Source organism: Typha latifolia, chromosome 14 (assembly GCF_019914945.1).
Source record: "Typha latifolia isolate L0001 chromosome 14, TyphaL0001v2, whole genome shotgun sequence".
Lineage (NCBI taxonomy): Eukaryota > Viridiplantae > Streptophyta > Magnoliopsida > Poales > Typhaceae > Typha > Typha latifolia.
In genome coordinates this window covers 4,910,535-4,929,586 of record NC_133099.1, presented here as the reverse complement: position 1 = coordinate 4,929,586, position 19,052 = coordinate 4,910,535, and the positions used below count along the sequence as shown (strand labels likewise).

At 38.8% G+C, this 19,052-nt stretch overlaps 1 protein-coding gene across 1 annotated transcript; it reads left to right on the top strand.

The window, feature by feature from the left end:
• Nucleotides 1-16,182: 16,182 nt before the first annotated feature.
• On the top strand, nucleotides 16,183-18,597 carry LOC140800663 (ACT domain-containing protein ACR8-like). The gene is made up of 6 exons (XM_073155431.1): nucleotides 16,183-16,505; nucleotides 16,600-16,645; nucleotides 16,741-16,923; nucleotides 17,013-17,588; nucleotides 17,675-17,779; nucleotides 17,883-18,597. The coding sequence occupies exons 1-6, from the start codon at nucleotides 16,444-16,446 to the stop codon at nucleotides 18,249-18,251; spliced, it is 1,341 nt and encodes a 446-aa protein (XP_073011532.1). The 5' UTR covers nucleotides 16,183-16,443; the 3' UTR covers nucleotides 18,252-18,597.
• The last annotated feature ends 455 nt before the right edge of the window (nucleotides 18,598-19,052 follow it).

Sequence of the window (19,052 nt, the reverse complement as noted above, 5' to 3'; positions counted from 1 at the left end):
ACCATTAACTTCAATCGCTAAAGACGAGGTTGAGATGGATTAGTGGATAAGATTGGAGTAACTTTCTAGGAACCCGTAGAGATCAAGGCAACTTCTTATGAAGTTCCAACCATTCGATCAGAAGCCTTGGAAAGGTCAGCTTTGAGCATAAAATATCCTTCCTTGCTTCCTGAAGTTCTTAGGAAATTCACCATTTCTTGAACAATGATCTCATTGCCTAGAATTTGCCTACCCGGAACAAAGCCTTTTTAAGGCACAAAGATTAGATCAGATAGCAAGGGCTTCATTCTCATGGCTAAGAACTTAGCTATGATTTTGTATATGGTATTACAAAGCCAAATAGGTCTAAAATCATTTACTGAATCTAAAGTGGCATTCCTTTTTATAAGAACAATGAAAAATACCTAGACACACGTATGTATCTAAACCCTAGACAATGATATTATCATTTTACTTAAGTAAAGGCGGAATAAATATTAAAAAACAAAAGCAAAGATGAATGCCAAGATTTTAACGTGGAAAAACCCAAACAGAAAAAAAACTACGGATCCAAACTCAGATCAAAACCAATCACTAGAATAGTAGCAATTATAAGACTGACTCACAAAACAACCCGTCAATCCCCACGACTTTATTCATCTCAGTCTTGCTCGTTAGAACCCACGATTCACCGCTTCCCGTGATTGATATCCAACCTCAGTAGCCCTTGAGATTGATCTTTCATCTAGATAGCCCTTAAGACAAAAGTTTAATATGTTGTAGAAGAGATGAACCTTGTTAGTAGAAGAAACGATGTAGCCTCAAGAACTCTCTTATAATTGCCTTCACCAACCACCCTAGAGTTAGGGCATCATAATGCTTATATATGTAACGAAGATAGTGATACGATTCGGATTCCACCGACGTCGTCTCGAGCATAGATTCACTTTAGGAGTGTTTTTATTTCATATTTTAGTGTTTAATTTCCATTAAAATAAGTTTTCTGTAAGTCGCGTTCGAACGCGGGTGGAGTGAGCTCGAACACGGTTTGTGAACGGGGTTGTGAACGTGGTGAACCGCGTTCGAACGCACTGTGAACGCCTGCATCGCGTTCACAAATCCAGAAGAGCGAACTCGGTGTGTTCGAACGCGGTCGAGCGAGTTCGAACGCGGTCGACGAAAATTGTATTTTTAGGGTTAATTTGAGTTGTTAGTTAGCCTATAAAAGGATGTGGTAGGCAACCAAATTTAGGATTGATTATTGAGATTGAGTTTTGCCTTGCCTCCTTCATCTTCTTCGCTCCCGTTCTCTCAATCCCCGGCGACGCCGCTTCTAACCTCCCTCGTCCGGCTAATCACCCTAGTCCCTTAGGAGTGGCCCTCTTCTCCCACTTCGTCCAATCTATCCCACACTTGCCCTAACCCTTCCATAAACCACAACCCTTCCACCATCACTTTTCACCGGTGTCACCACATTAACGTTGGTCCTCCACCAACCATCATTACCTAGGATCTCGTGCCTCCATCCACGAATCCAAAACAGAGCATCCTGATGTTCATCCACTAATCGGACGGTATCTCGAGATCCACAACTCCGATTGGCCTGAAACTTAATTTATTGGAAAGCTCTTTTCTAGGGCGACAGCATATCAAAGTCCCATGCCAGATCTAGTCCAGATCAAGAATTGGAAGAGATCGACCCTTTACCAAAAAGGCGTGATCGTACCGGATAGAGCCAAATCCAAGTCATATCCAAACTCAAGAAAGTCCAAAATTTGCATATTAGCAGGTACGTTCAAACGCGACGCGAGGGCATTCGAATGGTCTGACTTGTTCTCAGGTGCGTTCGAACGGGCCCAAGTGTGTTCGAACGAGGTGACTTGATTTTCACTGGTTGAGTTTGAACGCACAAATACACTCCTCTATATGTGAATGTGCTGTGAACGTATGCACGATGCATTCGAACGGCTCTTGACTGTGTTCAAACGGTAAAAAAATGTTCTCTATATGTGCGAACACTTGTACACGCATTCGAATGGCCCGAACGCATTCTCTGTATGTGCAAACGTCTGTACTCGCGTTCGAATGACCTAAATGTGTTCTCCATATGTGCGAACGCCTATGCTCGCGTTCGAACACCCCAAACGCATTCTCTGTATGTGTGAACTCTTGAGAGCGCGTTCCAACATCGCATTCGAACGCGATGTGAACGCAAAAACGTTTCTCCTTTGATCTTGCAATTCTTCAATCAAAATATTTTCAAAACTTATATAAATGCTCATGTACATATATAAAAAGACTTAGAATATTTTGTACATAATTGCCAACACTAAAAACCAAACATTATATACCCTCAATATTATTCTTATATATCTATTTTGTTCCAATTATGTTCACATTCTTAGGTCTAGGAACTAAATACCAAATATCATTTGTAGAAAATTGCTCTAGTTTCTCATGCATAGCATTAACCCAAAAATCATCTAACAATGCTTCCTAGATATTTTTAAGTTCAAAAGTAGATGTATAGCAAGTAAATGATAGCAAGTAAATGATGCTTCACTTTAAGTTTGTCATTTTGTCTTCATTGGTTCATTCACATCTCTGATCACTTGTGACAATGGATGATTTAGTTTTGCTCTAGCTGATGGTTCTAGTATACTACAGCCATTTTTGTTCATTTCAATCTTGTCCTCATCCTTTTTCTCAATTGATAGATCAAGCTCCTTTCTCATATCTTTGTCATGTGTACATACAAGAACAAGAATAGAAGTAACTTCAGTTTTGTCAGCAGTGATTTTATCTATAATAACATTAGCAGATTTTATAACAGTAGAAGTGTCAAGATTGAATACTCTATAAGCTCTACTATTATTAGAATAGCCTAAGAAGATGCTCTCACTACTCTTAGTGTCAAATTTAGTCAAGTATTCTCGATCACGCAAGATATAGCATTTGCTACCAAATACCCAAAAATATTTAACACGAGGTTTCTTACCTTTCCAAATTTCATATGCAGTCATTTTTTGTACCTGGTCTTAGATAAACACGATTTATCACATATACCGCTATATTGACCGCTTCAGTACAAAACCTTTGAGGAACCTTCTTAGCATGAAGCATAACTCTTGTCATTTCCTACACAACATGATTATTTCTCTCCATAATCCCATTCTGTTGTGAAGTTATATGAGCTAAAAATTCATGCTAAATACTAAGAGAATCACAAAATATGGAAAAACTTTAATTTTCAAATTCTCTACCATGATCAAAATAAATCCTAACTAAGGTAGTAGATTTTTCCTTCTACAGTTTCACGCATAGTGATTTAAAAACTTCAAAGGTTTCATACTTCTCACGTAAAAAGGCAACCCAGGTATATCAGGAGTAATCATCAACTATTAAGAATATATACCATTTACCTTCAAGACTTTCTATTTTTGTTGGTCCCATTAAGTCCATGTAGACTAATTATAATACACGGTCAGTAGTAGCTGCATTTACGTTCTTGTGTGAGATCCTAATTTATTTTTCAATTTGACACGGATCGCACACACCTTTTGACATTTCTTTCATCTTAAGTATTCCCCTTATCACTTCTTGTTTGGACAGATTAAACATTTTCTTATGATTCACATATCCAAGATATTGATGCCAAAGATTTACAATATCAAAAGAAGCACTCTCACATTTTAGATTATATGAAATTCTAACAACATAACAATTATCAGATGTTCTAAATCCATAATATATAACATTACCTTCATGATTTAGAATAGTAAAATCATTTTTGGAGAATTTTATGTCATAATCTTTATCACAAAATTGACCGATACTCAGTAGATTTTGTTTTCAAGCCTTTAACATAAAAGATATTTTCAAGAATAAGAACACTTAGAGTACTTATCTTTCTCTTACCTATTACCTTGGATGAATTACTATCTCCAAATGTCACAACCCCCCTTCGTATTCTTCGAGATTAGAAAATAAGGATTTGTCACCTGACATATGTCTTGAACAGCCACTATCTAAATACCATAAGTTAAAATTTAAAGTTTTTAAGACAGTATGCACAACATAACATTTCAAATCGCTTTTATTAACCTATATAGCCTTTATTTTCACCCCATAAATGAAGACACTGCTAGGTTTTTATAGAAATTTGCAATAAGGACGAATATTCCCTATAATGCCACAATGAAATCATATGAGAATAAACCCTTTTTTACTCACCTTTTGTTGAGGAGTGTGTCTAAAGTTTACCTTTGGTGCTATTGAAGATTCACCAATTGGTAGATTCAACTTTAATTTAGAGACATTAATCTAGGATTTCTTTGTAGATATGATTGATGGTCTCAAGTTTTCTTCCTTTTGTAGACCTGTAGAAACAAAGACAGTCTTATTATTATTTGAATTACTAGTGTATCCAACTCCATACCTGTCTTTTCTACAGATCTGAGCATTTAAAATCTTGTCAAGTTTGTTCTTCCCTTTTAGAAATGTCACTTCCTTCTGCCATCACTCTAGTTCAATTTCATCATACTTCATCTTATCATTAGCTTCATCGAGTTGTTGAGTAAGGTTTTTTACACGTTCAAATTCCAATTTGTACTTCTCCTCAAATTGATTTCTTTTTTCGTTCAATTATCTTGAGTCTCTGAAGTAATCTAAGGTTGCTTTTCGTGAGTTTGAATGACTCTAGGTACAAATTATTATTTGTCTTTTGTATTTCTGATTCTTCTTCTTCAGGTGGTAATATTTTATATTCATCTGTACTATTAGAATCAACAATAGAGTCAATATTAAAAAGAGAGGAGACGAAAGCTAATGTTCTCTTGGTCTTTCTCAGAATCATCATCAGAATCATCATCAGACTCATCTAAGTCATTCCAAGCAACTTTCATAGCTTTACATTTCCTCTTAAGACGATTAGAACATTCCTGTGCAGTGTGTCCAAAACTAGAACATTCAAAACATCAAACATTATTATCAGAATTCTTGTTTTTCTGTTTAACATTGTTGTTACTCACCCCAGCATTCAAACTCACAGGATTCTTCTTTTTCACAAAGATTTTATTTTTTTAAGTTTTTCAGCATTTAACTTGTTTAGCTTCCAAATAAAATTATTAAACTTTTTTAACAAACAAGGCCAACATCTCAACATCTAAATCACCTTCATCATCACACGCCTCTAAATTTTGTTCAACGGTGGTTAGGGCCATACCTTTGGACTTTCTAGGTTTAGAAAGACTGAACTCAAATGTTTGTAGATTTCCTACCAATTGTTTGACCTTCATAGAATCGATGTCTTTACTTTTCTTAATAGCTATAACTTTTATCTAAAATCTTTCCGGGAGAGACCTAAGTATCTTACCAAAAGTTCTATTTTTAGAAAAAATTTCACCTAGGTTGAAACTGGAGTTGATTATATCACTTAGCTTTGCATAGAACTCATCAAACCTCTCATTTTCCTCCATATGGAGAATTTCAAAACTAGTAGTCAATCTCTAAAGTTTCAAAAATTTTACAGCTATGATTCCTTCATGAGTAGTTTCTAAGATCGTCAACGCTTCTTTTGCTATCTCACAAGTATAAATTCTTTTAAATTCTTCAAAGAAAACACATCTAAAAATTGTATTTATTGCCTTGCTGTTCCAGCTAACTTTTTTATAATCTGCCCTATCCCAAGACTCAATCGATTTTTCAACAAGCTTATCATTCACCATGTACATTGGTGCACTCCAATCGTTCACAACGGCAATCCATACATACTCGCTCATCTATAAACTTCAAGTAAGCTCTCATCCTAACTTTTCAATATCCATAGTTTGATCCATCTAAAATAGGTGGTCTACTAGACGATTGTCCATCTCTATGAAAATCCATGCCTAGCTTATCACTCTCTATGAGTAAGAGAACCTACTTTGATACCAATAGAAAAATATCTAGAATAGTAGCAGTTACCAGACTGACTCACAAAACAAACTGTGGATCCCCATAACTTTGTTCCTCTCAGTCTTGCTCACTAGAACCCACGATTCACTGCTTTCCATGATTGATATCCAACCTCAGTAGCTATTGAGATTGATCCTTTTTTTAGATTGCCCTTAAAATAAAAGTTTAATGCGTTGTAGAAGAGACGGACCTTGTTGGTATAAGAAATGATGTAGCCTCAAGAACTCTCTTTTAATTGCCTTCACCAACCATCCTAGAATTAGGGCATCACAATGCTTATATATGTAACCAAGATAGAGCCAAATCTAAGTCATATCTAAACTCACGAAAGTCTAAAATTTGCATATTATGAAGGTGCATTCGAATGCGGCTTGAGAGCGTTCGAACAGGCTGACTTGTTCTCAGGTGCATTCGAACGACATTACTTAATTTTCACTAGTTGAGTTTGAATGCGCAAATACACTTCTCTATATGTGTGAATGTGCTCTGAACATATGCAAGGTGCGTTCAAACGGCCCTTGAATGCGTTCAAATGGTAGGAAAAATGTTCCCTGTATGTGCGAACACTTATGCTCACATTCGAATGGCCTGAACGCTTTCTCAATATGTGCGAACGCATATGCTCGCGTTCGAACTCTCTGAGTGCATTCTCTGTATGTGTGAACCTATGAGAGCGCGTTCGAACATTACGTTCGAACGCAGTGTGAACGTAGAAACCTTTCTTCTTTGATCTTGCAATTCTTCAATCCAAATACTTTTAAAACTTGTATAAATGCTCATGTAAATGTATAAAAACACTTAGAATATTTTGTACACAATTGCCAACACTAAACACCTAAGAAACAATAAGCATCTTGTTGATACCTTCATCAATTTTACCAGAGGTAAAGAATTCCTCAATGGCATGGTAGACTGCAGGCTTTAGATCTATCCAAAATAGCTAGTAGAACCTTGTTGTTAGTCCATCGGGGCCAGGAGCCTTATCTAGACTTAAGCTTTTGATAATAGAGTATATGTCCTCTTTAGAAGGAGATTTGTAGAGACTATCAGCCACGTCCATAGGCACCTAAAGGAGAGAGTTCCAATTTAGATGGCATAAGCCCTTGATGGGTGTGAGTTTGGTTGCCTTGAAGATTGATACACCTTGTTAGAGTTTTTTTCTTACATTATTTTTTTATTTTTATTAAAATAAATTTTCTATAGGTCGCGTTCGAACGAGGAAGGGTCGCGTTCAAATGCGGTTGGGCGCATTTGAATGTCGCGTTAGAACACAATCGACGGGAGTCCACTAGAATTAGGGTTAATAATTGTTATTTTAGCTTTTTAGTTAGCCTCTATAAAGGTGTGGATGGCAGCCAAAATCGTTATGCTATTGGAATATTAGTTTCTTGCATCTCTATCTTCTCTCTACCCTAATCTCTCTCCTCCCTCTTCACCAACCTACCACATCTACCGTTGGCAAGGTCTCTCTGATACACCAAGTTAGAATCTTTTCTTATTGCATTAGGAGTTTATTTTCATTAAAATAAAATTCTTGTAGGTCGCATTCGAACGCAGGAGGGATCGCGTTCGAACACCCTTGCGAACGCTTGTATCAAGTTCGTAAATACAGAGAACGCATATTATGCGTTTGAATGTGGTCAAGCGAGTTCGAATGCGTTCGGGCAAGTTCAAACGTCTGCATTGCGTTCGCACATACAGAGAACGTCTTTTGGTGCATTTGAACACGATCTAGGAAGTTCGAACGCGATCGACGAAAATCCTGTAGAATTAGGGTTTCATATTGTTTTAGGACTTGTTGGCTAGCCTCTATAAATATGTGGATGGCAGCCAACTTCATTATGCTATTGGAATATTGATTTTTTGCCACTCTATCATCTATCTACTCTAATATTCCTCCTCCCTCTTCACCATACTTCCACCTCTATCATTGGCAAGGTTCTTCTAACTTTTAATCTCCCTCGACTATCGAGCCACCCCTCTTCTTTGGGATCTCGACCACTTCGTTCCCTTCATCTACTTCTCTTAATCACATCCACCATCCACCTTCAACTTCATACCCATCCATAATCCTAACATCTACACCACCCGTCACCACCACTATCACCCATATTATTTCATGTTTTTGTCCTTGCTACAGTTCGAATCTGCGAAGGGCGTAGTACGAAAGTTATGGATCAAAAAGTTATGGATCTAATCCAATTGGATTCGTAATTTTCTGACTACCGGAGAATATTTGACAAATATTTTCCCATAGTTGTACGGACTGATTCCTATAATACATCCAGATCTTGAAGGATTCATTGCATAGCCTATCTTTGGTTCCAGATCTTATCAATTGGTATCAGAGCTTAACAAATTGGTATCAGAGCATAACACTCTCTTAATTTCTAATCTCCCTCGTCTATCGAGTCCTTCTTCTTCTTTGGGATCTCGACCACTTCTTCCCCTTCGTATTTATACTTTAACAATATCGACCATCCACCCTCATCTTCATGATCATCCATAATCCTAACATCCACTCCACCCGTCACCATCACCATCATACGTACTATATCGTATTTTCGTCCTAGTTTCAGTTCGAATCTGTGAAGAACATAAATACAAAAAACTTAGATCAAGGAATTATGGATCGATTCCATTTCATTTCATAATTTTTTAACTATGGAAGAATATTTGGTGAATATTTTTTCTCGATTGCGCGGGCTGCTTCCTATAATAAATCTAGATCTTGAAAGAATCGTTCCGTAACCTATCATTGGTATCTATGCGAACCTCAAACCTCTATTAATGGTGGAAATAAGGAAGATGGCATCAACAAAGAGATCAATGGAGAACACACCGATAATGGAAGACGCAATCCACGATAACCCTAACCGTGAGGTCGATTCTTTTGGAGCGACCATGGTAGGATCGAGTCAACCAACGTCCAGGGTGTGAACATGGGTTTGGCGGATGAACTTAGGGGCATATTCCAAACATTGCTACATAGGGTTGACGCAATGCAAAATGATCATAATAATTTAAAGGAATATGCCATGAACCAATTGGCTTCGTCATCTTCTCGACAAAGATCGGTGTCTCAAGAAGGACCAGCGGTAGGACCACACTGAACTGATACCCCGCACATCCAGGTGCGACATATTAATGCCAATGATCCTCTTTTACCTATTCCTACACATCATCCCCCACCTCTAATACACAACCCAAGACTGGTGGTGGTGGAACGCGAGAGGCATGTAGCGCTGATGCATTTTGTCGATTAAAAGGGTTGGCACTTAGAGGATGATGTTGATCCCTTTGGAGATGGTGATGGACATGCTCAAGGATTAACAGAAGGAGATCAACAAGCACATAGATTCAAACCTGAACCAAGGATCTTTCTCAAACTCGACAATGCTATCCGAGGGAGAATCGCACGCTTAGACTTCCTAAAATTCCAAGGCGACAATCCAACGAATTGGGTATTTCATGTAGAACAATACTTTGATTATCAAGGGACAGCGGAGGACGCAAAGGTCTAGATGGCAAGCTTTCACCTCCAAGGAACGACATTGTATTGGTATCAATCGACTATTCGTGGTGGAAGATTTACTAGTTAGGTTGACTTTTGTAGGAGGATTATTCACAGATTTAGGACAGCAGCATATGAAGATTTTATTGCCGCATTAAGCAAGATGATTCAAAGGACGATCGTATTAGAGTACCAAGCTGAATTTGAAAGAGTTAGTAGTCGTTGTGAGCCAACTTGGCCCGAACCAACATTGATGAGCACATTCATTTCAGGGCTGCGAGAGGAGATATAGGTGGATGTTCATGCTCTCTATCCTACCACTCTTAAGGAGGCCTTTGAGAAAGCCGTGAGGATGGAGCAAAAGCATAAGGCTCTCAAGATGGCAGCGAAAATAAGTTGAGGCAACCGTGATGGGCGGTTTGCGCCTAGAACGTCAGTTAGAAATTTTGTAGGTTCAAAGACAGTGACTGCTAGTACTAGAGCATGACCACCTTTGAGACCTTCTTCTAATGTTAGAGGAGGCACAAGACCCCTCGTTCAAACTGTCACACCTACCCAGGTGAAGGAGCGAAGAGCAAAGGGCATTTGCTTTTGATGCGATGAATGTTTCACCCCTGATCATCAGTGTTCCAAACCGATCGGGAGTGTATTGCTCATCGATAGTCTCCAAGAGGACGATGTAGTTGTTGATGATAGAGAGTGTTCAGAGGAGGTTCATGAGAAGGCCGTAGAGGCGCGGAGGAAGATATCTAAGATAAAATATCGATGTATGCATATTCAGGTACTTTCGCGCCGAGGATATTATGAGTGGACGAACTCGTTAGAAAGCATTGTGTGCACATCCTCATCGATTCCGAGAGTATACACAACTTTCTAGATGAGAGGTTAGTAAGAAAGTTGGGTTTGGATGCTAAATCGACCATGGGGTTTGATGTTGCTATTGGAGACGGCACGAAGCTTCGGGCGGAGAGCTTGTGTCGCCGAGTCGGTATACGGGTGCAAGGACTCGACATCATTGTGGACTTATATCCGTTGGTGATGCGAGGAGCGGACATTACCCTTGGCACTCAGTGATCGAAAAGCTTGGACCCGTCACTTTTAATTTCCAAAGCATGTGGATGAAATTTAAACAAGGAAACAAAGATGTGCAACTTGATGGCGTTAGATCTCCGTCGATTCCTGCGATGCAGCCGATGGTGAGGCTGCCTTGTGCGAGTGATTTGGCCTATCTTTTTTAGTTAGGACCAATAGGAGACAAGCCTCAAATGAGTTCAGATACTACCATCGAGTTGTCTAACTTATTTGATAAATTTGCTGGATTGTTTGAGGAATCAAAGGAGTTGCTACTACTAAGGCGAACGACGGACCATCACATAAAGATTATGCCTAGGGCTGCATCGGCGAATGTGAGGCCATATCGGTATCCACATGTGCAAAAGAAAGTTATCTCCAACATGATAGCCGAGATGTTGGAGCAAGACCTTATATAACCAAGTCATAGCTTTTACTCGTCGCCTATGCTATTGGTGCGAAAGAAAGATGGGACATGGCATTTTTGTGTCAACTACCTTTTTGCACTAAACTCTATCACTATTAAGGGCCGGTATCCCATTCCGATCATAGAGGAGTTGCTGGACGAGCTTGCAGGGGCAACCATATTCAACAAGCTTGACTTGAAGGCTGAGTTTCATCAATTAGAGTTCACTTGGCATAGAAGCTATACTAATACAAGAAGGACGTCCTATAGCCTTTCTTAACAAGGCTTTATCACAAAAATCTCAGCAATTATCGACCTATGAAATAGAGGTATTGGTAGTTCTGCATGCGGTGACAAAGTGGAGGTCTTATTTAATCGGTAGGTGATTTATTATTCGAACTGATCAAAGGAGCCTTCCATACTTTATAGGACAGTGTATTCACACTCCAGCATAGCAAAGATGGGTCACAAAATTGCTGGGATATGATTATTGCTGGGTTAATCATTATTATTTTAGCTTATTAGCTAGTCTCTATAAAGGTGCCGATGGCTGCCAAAATCATTATGATGAATGAATATTAGTTTTCATCATTCTCTATCCTCTCTCTAGTCTCTCTATCCTAATCTCTTTCCTCCCTTTTCATCAACCAGCCACCTCTACCGTTGGCAAGGTCTCATCTATCTTCTAATCTCCCTCGTCTGTCAAGTCCTCCCTCCTCCTTCGGATCTCGACCACTTCTTCCCCTTCATCCCTATCCCTTAAACTATATAAACCATCCACCCTCATCTCCATTATAATCCATAACCCTAACATCCACTCCACCCGTCGCCACCTCCATCATCCCCACTCTATCGTATTTTCGTCCCAGTTTTAATTCGAATCAGTGAAGGGTGTAAAAACAAAAAATGTAGATCAGAAAGTTACAGATCGATCAACTTTGGTTTCATAATTTTTTAACTATAAGAGAATATTTGGTGAATATTTTCCCTTAGTTGTATGGACTACTTCTTACAATCAATCCAGATTTTGAAGGGATCATTTCATAACTTATCACTTTGGCATATCGCTTATGGGCTGAGGAGGTTATCCTTTAGATCGGTAAGGAACTTAATAGGCAGCCACGACCAAAGGATTGGGCCGTTGAGGTATCAAATCCTCAATATCTTTCAAAGCTTCAATGCCCTCAATTAGCGGCTCGGGTGGTGATTGGTAATAGTTGACGACCACTTTGGGATTTCTAGCTATCGGTGTGGAGAGCAAGGTCTCCTTTGATAGTAATGTATACCTCGGTGGTCCTTCATCATATTATGGAGGTGCCCTCAGTGCAAGTTCAACCCCCGTTGCTATCGCTTGATCTGGTTTGATGGCTGTGCTTGCTCTCGTTAGTGTGCCGGCTTGATTACCTTTCCCACAGTTGGTAGGCTTAGGTGTACGTCGTAGAAGCCTTTGGTTCATGTCCACAAGGGTTGCCTTTCTCTAACATTGTTTATGCCATGGAAGCTATGGCTTGAGGTAGATCAGCTAAACCCGCTACGTACTCCATGGGATCTCATGGACGAGGTGGAGATGGTGACCTTGACAGAGCCAAGTGCCTTCAATCTTGTGGTAGCCATGATGGTCCAAGAAATGTTGGCTCTAATACCAATTTGTTACGAACCAGCTCGATCTGATTTGTAGCGGTTGAGGTTCAGGTCTACACGGGATTTAGAATCCGTGGGCGGAGGTACAGATTCCTGGATATAGGATGGAGGTGATGATGGAGTGAAGGCCGAGTAGTTGATGGTGGTGGCTCGACAATAAATGATGGTGGTGATGGTTTGCGAATGCGGATACGATAGATGGTTGAAGGTTATTATTGGCCTACAATTGTGGTAAAAATCCTATGGGAAATAGAGACGATTAAGATAGGGAGACGAAGGAGGAGAAGTAGGCATGCCCTACAAGACTAAAGGGATCAGCAAAAGAGGAAGATTAGAAGCTAGATGAGATCTTGCCAAAGGAAGAGGTCACATTGGTTGGTAAAGGAGGAGGGAGATGTAGAAACCTGCGACCTAGTTGAGAGAGATGTCAGGACAAAAGCTAATTAATTTTTCATTCCAAGCATATCTAATATACAAGCTATAAGGGTCTATTTATAGAGATTAAATTTAAAAGTCTAAAATAAATTTAACTAAACCATTCTTCCTTATCTTATTGGATTAATTCTTTATTTTGATATAGATAGATTCTCAATCTGAAAGTCATAAGTTGTAGATTCGGAGGTTGGAGATCTTATCCAACTTCTTTGATATTATTCGGATGTCTGTGGAATATTCTGCGAATATTTTTCCAAAACTACGCAGAATTGAATTTAGCTAATCAAATAAAATTCTAACCTACTAAGTCTCTAACTAAATGAAATAAGTAAATAAGATAACAAGACTCAATCCATTGAGCCCAATATCTTTCGAGGTGATCCGATTTAGTCTGAATCGCATTAGTGATCAATATTGATTTGTGTAGTTATGTTTAAGGGCGTGTTGAATATCATATGTGAGAGTTTAGTATCATATTAAAAGAAGAAAAAAAAAGTAAAAAGATTTATATAGATATTTGTGCTTGCTTTTGCTTTTTCTTTTGGATTGAGTTTGATTTTAGGGTTTGTTTACTATAAATTATTTTTATTATATTTTAATAGATAGCCCATATATTTTCTCTTTCCAAATAAATAAATATTTTAGTAATAAATAGTACTTTTATAAGTATTTCTTAGTTATTAGCGATATTTGCTCTCTCTCGTCCAAATTCCTGGCAATCTTATGCAACATCTCCAATGAAATAAGCCAAAAATAGTTTTATAACTCCTGTGTTGCATTTCGAGATGCACCACATCTAAATAAAAAACCAAACGCTTTCTCCCAGAATTTGAATTTTTCCAACCAACATTGACTCTATTAGCTTATATATATTTATACAAAATACTGAAAACTTTGCTCGCAGAAAGAGAAAACTCCTACTAAGTAAACAATACAAAAAGAAAAGCCACACAGTCTACATCTTTAGAATAATTGTTTGAAGTGAACTCATTATAAAGTCCACTTCTCAAATTGAAAAAAGTACTCCAACACTTTAAGTAAGCCTTCATGTCTTCCCACAAATTAAGATCCTTTGATCAAATTCAACATTAATCAATTCCATGCTGTCAAATTGTGGAAGAGATCACAATCCACAACAAAAGTCAGCTAAAAGAAATTCAGATAGGCTGCAAATGTCAACAAGCAACAATTCAAACATATCATCTAATAACTTGTCTAATATGTTATTTGTCTACCTGCATAAAATTAGCAGCTCATTATATCTGTTTAATACATATTATATAATCAAATCGTTAGCCAAGCCTCTATATACTTCTAATTAAAGCACTTGATTCTTACTAAAGAGGATTTAATATATTTTCTTACGCATTTAAAATAATACGGATAGAATTTTAGATGACAAAAAAATATAAAAAATAATATAGATATATTCAATAAATTTTTTATATTTTTCTCATTTAAAATATTATACATATCATTTTAGATGCTTTGAAAATTTTATCCAACCCTTTATAATCATATCTCTAAAGAATATCTTCATATTCGATCTCTAATTTGATCAAATATAATAAAAAAATTACAGTTACATTTTAGTCAAAATAATAAGGGATTAAATACATTAGAACTCCAGGATAATTTTATAAAATTAAGCCAAACCATGCAGGATAAAGCGCAAATTCCCGCTATTAGCTACCCTTATCCCTTGAACTAATAACCAAAGTTAAATAATATTTAAGCTGAAAAAGAATGTCTTCTAATAAACAGATAAATTTTTATTTTTTATCTATTTAATTTTATGTTGTTAATGTAGCCAGCAATACGCCGCGTGTCAGGAGAATAGGTGCGACGCACGATGGTGGGAGATCAGCGTGGAAAACTTATCACATCATCATGCGAATTAATTTACTATATACATTACTATGTCGTCCATATTAAATTCAGATCCTCTTATACATTTTAAAACTCTTATTATTTTTTGTATCGATATTTAATTTTTTAGAGAGAGATTGGTATTGATATGCAGAGTTAACTAAGTATTAAAATTTAAATAATTTAGCCATAAAAAATAAAATATTATTATTTTAGTTCTCATATATTTTTTTTAGTTAAGAATATTTTTGTCTTTTATTTACTGAAAAATAATCTGTATAATATATAAGTTTTTACTAACAATATGCCCAAAACCATACTTTCTAAATACACCAAAAAGAGGACGGTATTCAAAATTATTCCACTGTACTTTTATTATTATTATTAGTATTATTAGTATTATTATTACGAAAGTTGGCAAGTTGTGGAGGTCCACGCAACACCACCAATGAATGCTTCCGTGCTCGTGCCTTCTGACCCGAATCACGTGGTAGATCACGAGCCCTAATTAATGTGGTCGTGGTCGACCAAAACCACGCACGGATTGCTGTAAATTAGTTCGGTCGTGACGAGAGCGTGGGTCTTTTTTTTTTATTTTTTTTTTAAATATGCCGTAACTAAGAGGGTTCTTTTTCTGCGTGCTCCACGTGGTGACGAGTTTAGGAGCCACGCTGTCGGTAGTTGTCACCGACCCTCGAGACGAGAAGAAAAGGACCAAATGACTAACGACTACTAGTGCTGTTCGCTTTCATATTGCCTCAGAATTCAGTAATATCCTACCAGATATTAATGAAAACAGATAATATTTTAATATTTTGAATTATAAATTAAACTCTGTAAAATACTTTTCGACCGAGGTTATCTTTTCGTTTAGTCATTATATACATAATTAATTTATTAAAGGGTAGAGGATTTTAAGATAACAAAAGTAAAACACAGAAGCCAAATGATAAATACTTATCTTATAGGGTGTTAATGATGATAAAAATAAAAAGGTAGAATTCTTTTATTAGATTTCTCTATCTATTTTATCCAAAGTGGATTGGGCAGGACAACAATCCGGATCCGGTTCAGACCCGGTGTGACCGAACCGGATCTAAATCGGCCGAAGTACTCTTGAACCGGAAGCAAAGCCAGAGGTGGTAAAGCTCAGGTAAGCTAGCGGTGATGTGTCATCCACCTGTACGACTCGTGGGCCCTGACATGAGCTGTCGGCTCACTGGTTGGCAGGCGTGGGTCCTACATCCATATGACTGTCGGATTCGCGGGTTTGGACCTTTAAATATGAACCCGAAGGGCTGCTGTGTGGCTCATCGGTGTCGCCCCTTCCAAAAGCGAGAAAGAGAGTATCCGTCATTGGGCTCTTCACCTCTTCGTAGAGGCAACGACGGCTTTTGTTGCTAGTTGGCTCTCGTTGGTCTCGTCCTCTTGTGAGTATATATACTAATTAGAGGAGAGGGAAGAGAGGCAAAGGCGAGAGTTTTAGAGAGAGAGAGAGAGAGAGACAGACAGACAGAGAGGTAGGTGGAGAGGAGCAGAGGAGCTTACGTTTCTCTTTTGCTAATAGAGGAAGATGGAGTGGCCTACTTACTTGGACGAGTATGAGAAGCTTATTATCCGAATGGATACTCCTAGGTGAGTGTTCTATTTTCCCCTTAGATTCTACTCTACTGCTCAGCTTCAATTTTTGAGCTACTTGTTAACAAAATGCTTTAAATTTGCTTTGCAGGGTTGTAATCGACAATGCCGTTTGCCCCACTGCAACTCTCGTTCAGGTAATTGATTCGTGCCGTCTTTAACAACTGAGAATGTGAACCTTATCCTCTACTCCATTAATGGGGGATTAAGAGAGAGTCTTCTTCCTGCTCAGGTGGATAGTGCCCGGAAGCATGGAGTCCTATTGGAAGCAATCCAAGTCCTCACCGACCTCAACCTCTCCATCAAGAAAGGCTACATCTCCTCCGACGGCCGGTGGTTCATGGACGTCTTCCACGTCACTGACCAGTTCGGTGCCAAGCTCACCGACGAGAGTGTCATTTCCTACATTGAGCAGGTATCAATCGCCAATATCTCGACTCCATCGTCTTAAAAATCCGATTTTTAGAGGGCCCATTTGCTCAATTTTGTCTTAAAATGTTCCAGTCGTTGGGCACATGGAACGGCCCGACGAAATCCACCGTCTTCGAGGGCTTGACGGCGCTGGAGCTCACCGGGACCGACCGACCAGGTCTCCTCTCAGAGGTTTTCGCCGTCCTCGCCGACCTCCAGTGCAGCGTCTCGGAGGCGAAGGTCTGGAGCCACAACGGCCGGACGGCGTGTCTCGTCTTTGTCAAGGATAAGGACTCGGGATTCCCCATCGAAGACGCCCAAAAGATCCACCGCATCGAGTCCCGCCTCCGCCACCTCCTCAAAGGCGAGCACGACAACTTCCATGGCGCCATCACCGCCGTCTCCTCGATGTCTGTCGCCCACGTCGACCGCCGCCTCCACCAGATAATGTTCGCCGACCGGGACTACGAGCCCACCTCTTCTACCCCCATCTCGGAGTCCAAACCGTCGGTCTCCGTCCAGAATTGGATCGAACGAGGCTACTCCGTCGTCACCGTGCAATGCCAAGACCGGCCCAAATTACTGTTCGACATCGTCTGCACGCTCACCGACATGGAGTACGTCGTCTTCCACGGCACAATCGATACAAATCTCGATCAGGCTCACCAGGTTTGTTCCTTTTAGCATTCAAAATGATTAAATCTCGTGTTAGATCTCCTTTGGACTTCAACTCACTCCTTTGTGCGATCTTGCAGGAATTCTACATCAGACACACAGATGGGAGTCCCATTAGCTCTGAAGCAGAGAGGCAAAGAGTTATCCAATGCTTGCAAGCAGCCATCGAGCGTAGAGCATCAGAGGTAATTAACCATCAAAATTCTACCCTTTTTTCCTTCAAAAAAGTGTCATTTGTCTACCTCATTTGTAGATCTTTAGCTTACGTTATGTTAATGTTTGATTCAGGGATTGAGATTAGAACTATGTACTCTAGACCGGCCGGGGCTTCTCTCGGAAGTAACTCGAATATTCCGAGAAAATGGACTACTAGTAATGCGGGCGGAGGTGTCGACGAAGGGGGAGATGGCCGCGAATGTGTTCTATGTTACCGACGCAGCTGGCCAACCTGCAAATCTCAAGGTGATCGACGACATACGGAAAAAGGTCGGCGTCAGTTGCCTCAGTGTCAAGGAAGAGCAGCGGCCACAGTTTTACCGGAAGGCCTCAGGGGACCGGGAGGAGGCCAATGGTGGTGTTGCCATTGGGTTGCTCCACCTTGGAAGCTTTGTGAGAAGGAATTTGTATAATTTGGGATTGATCAGATCATGTTCTTAGGATCTACAAAAAAATGGAGGGATAATTCCTTGCTTCATATTGGAGTTGTATATAAGGAGGAGGAGGAGGAGGAGGAGGAGATGAGTAGAAAGATGGATACCTAATGGTTGTTAAATTGAGTAGGGATAGAAAGATCAAAGGTTACAGAATTAAAAGATGCACATAGAATCGAAAGGAGGATGAAAAGAAAATTGAAGTGGTTTCAAGTATGAACATCTCCTCCTATGTGAAGATCTGGTCACTTAATGATTGCTGTTTCCTCTTGTTTCATTGTCTTTGGTTACATACACTGTACATAAAGGACTCGATGCTTAATGAGATCAGCCTCCCTACTTTTGAGGTACTACTCCTTTGTCTCTCTTATTATTTTTCATTCTCATGTTTATGTTTATGGGTGTCAACTTGTGCAATTGCCCCGGACTTATCTTTGAACGAGTCATAGAAAGATACCAAGGTATATAACTTGGAAGAGAACATGTTGGCCTTATTAATGGTTATTGGCCTTAAAGGGCAGGTATAAACTGGTATCGAATTCCTCCACGTCTATATGATATTTCAAACATTAAACCTCCACTTATTTAAATTAAATCTATATTTTAGGCTCATTAAAATGTCTCAAAACTCAAAAGTGAAGATTATTAGAATATAAAAGATAAAAAAAATCACCGTTCTTAAGATAAAATCACATAAGAAATTGGGGAGCAATTGTCGTTGGCGACAATAATCTTATTCAAATAATTATAAAATTTTATCCAATAATATTAAAAAAAATTAATAAATAACTCAATTACAAATTACAAG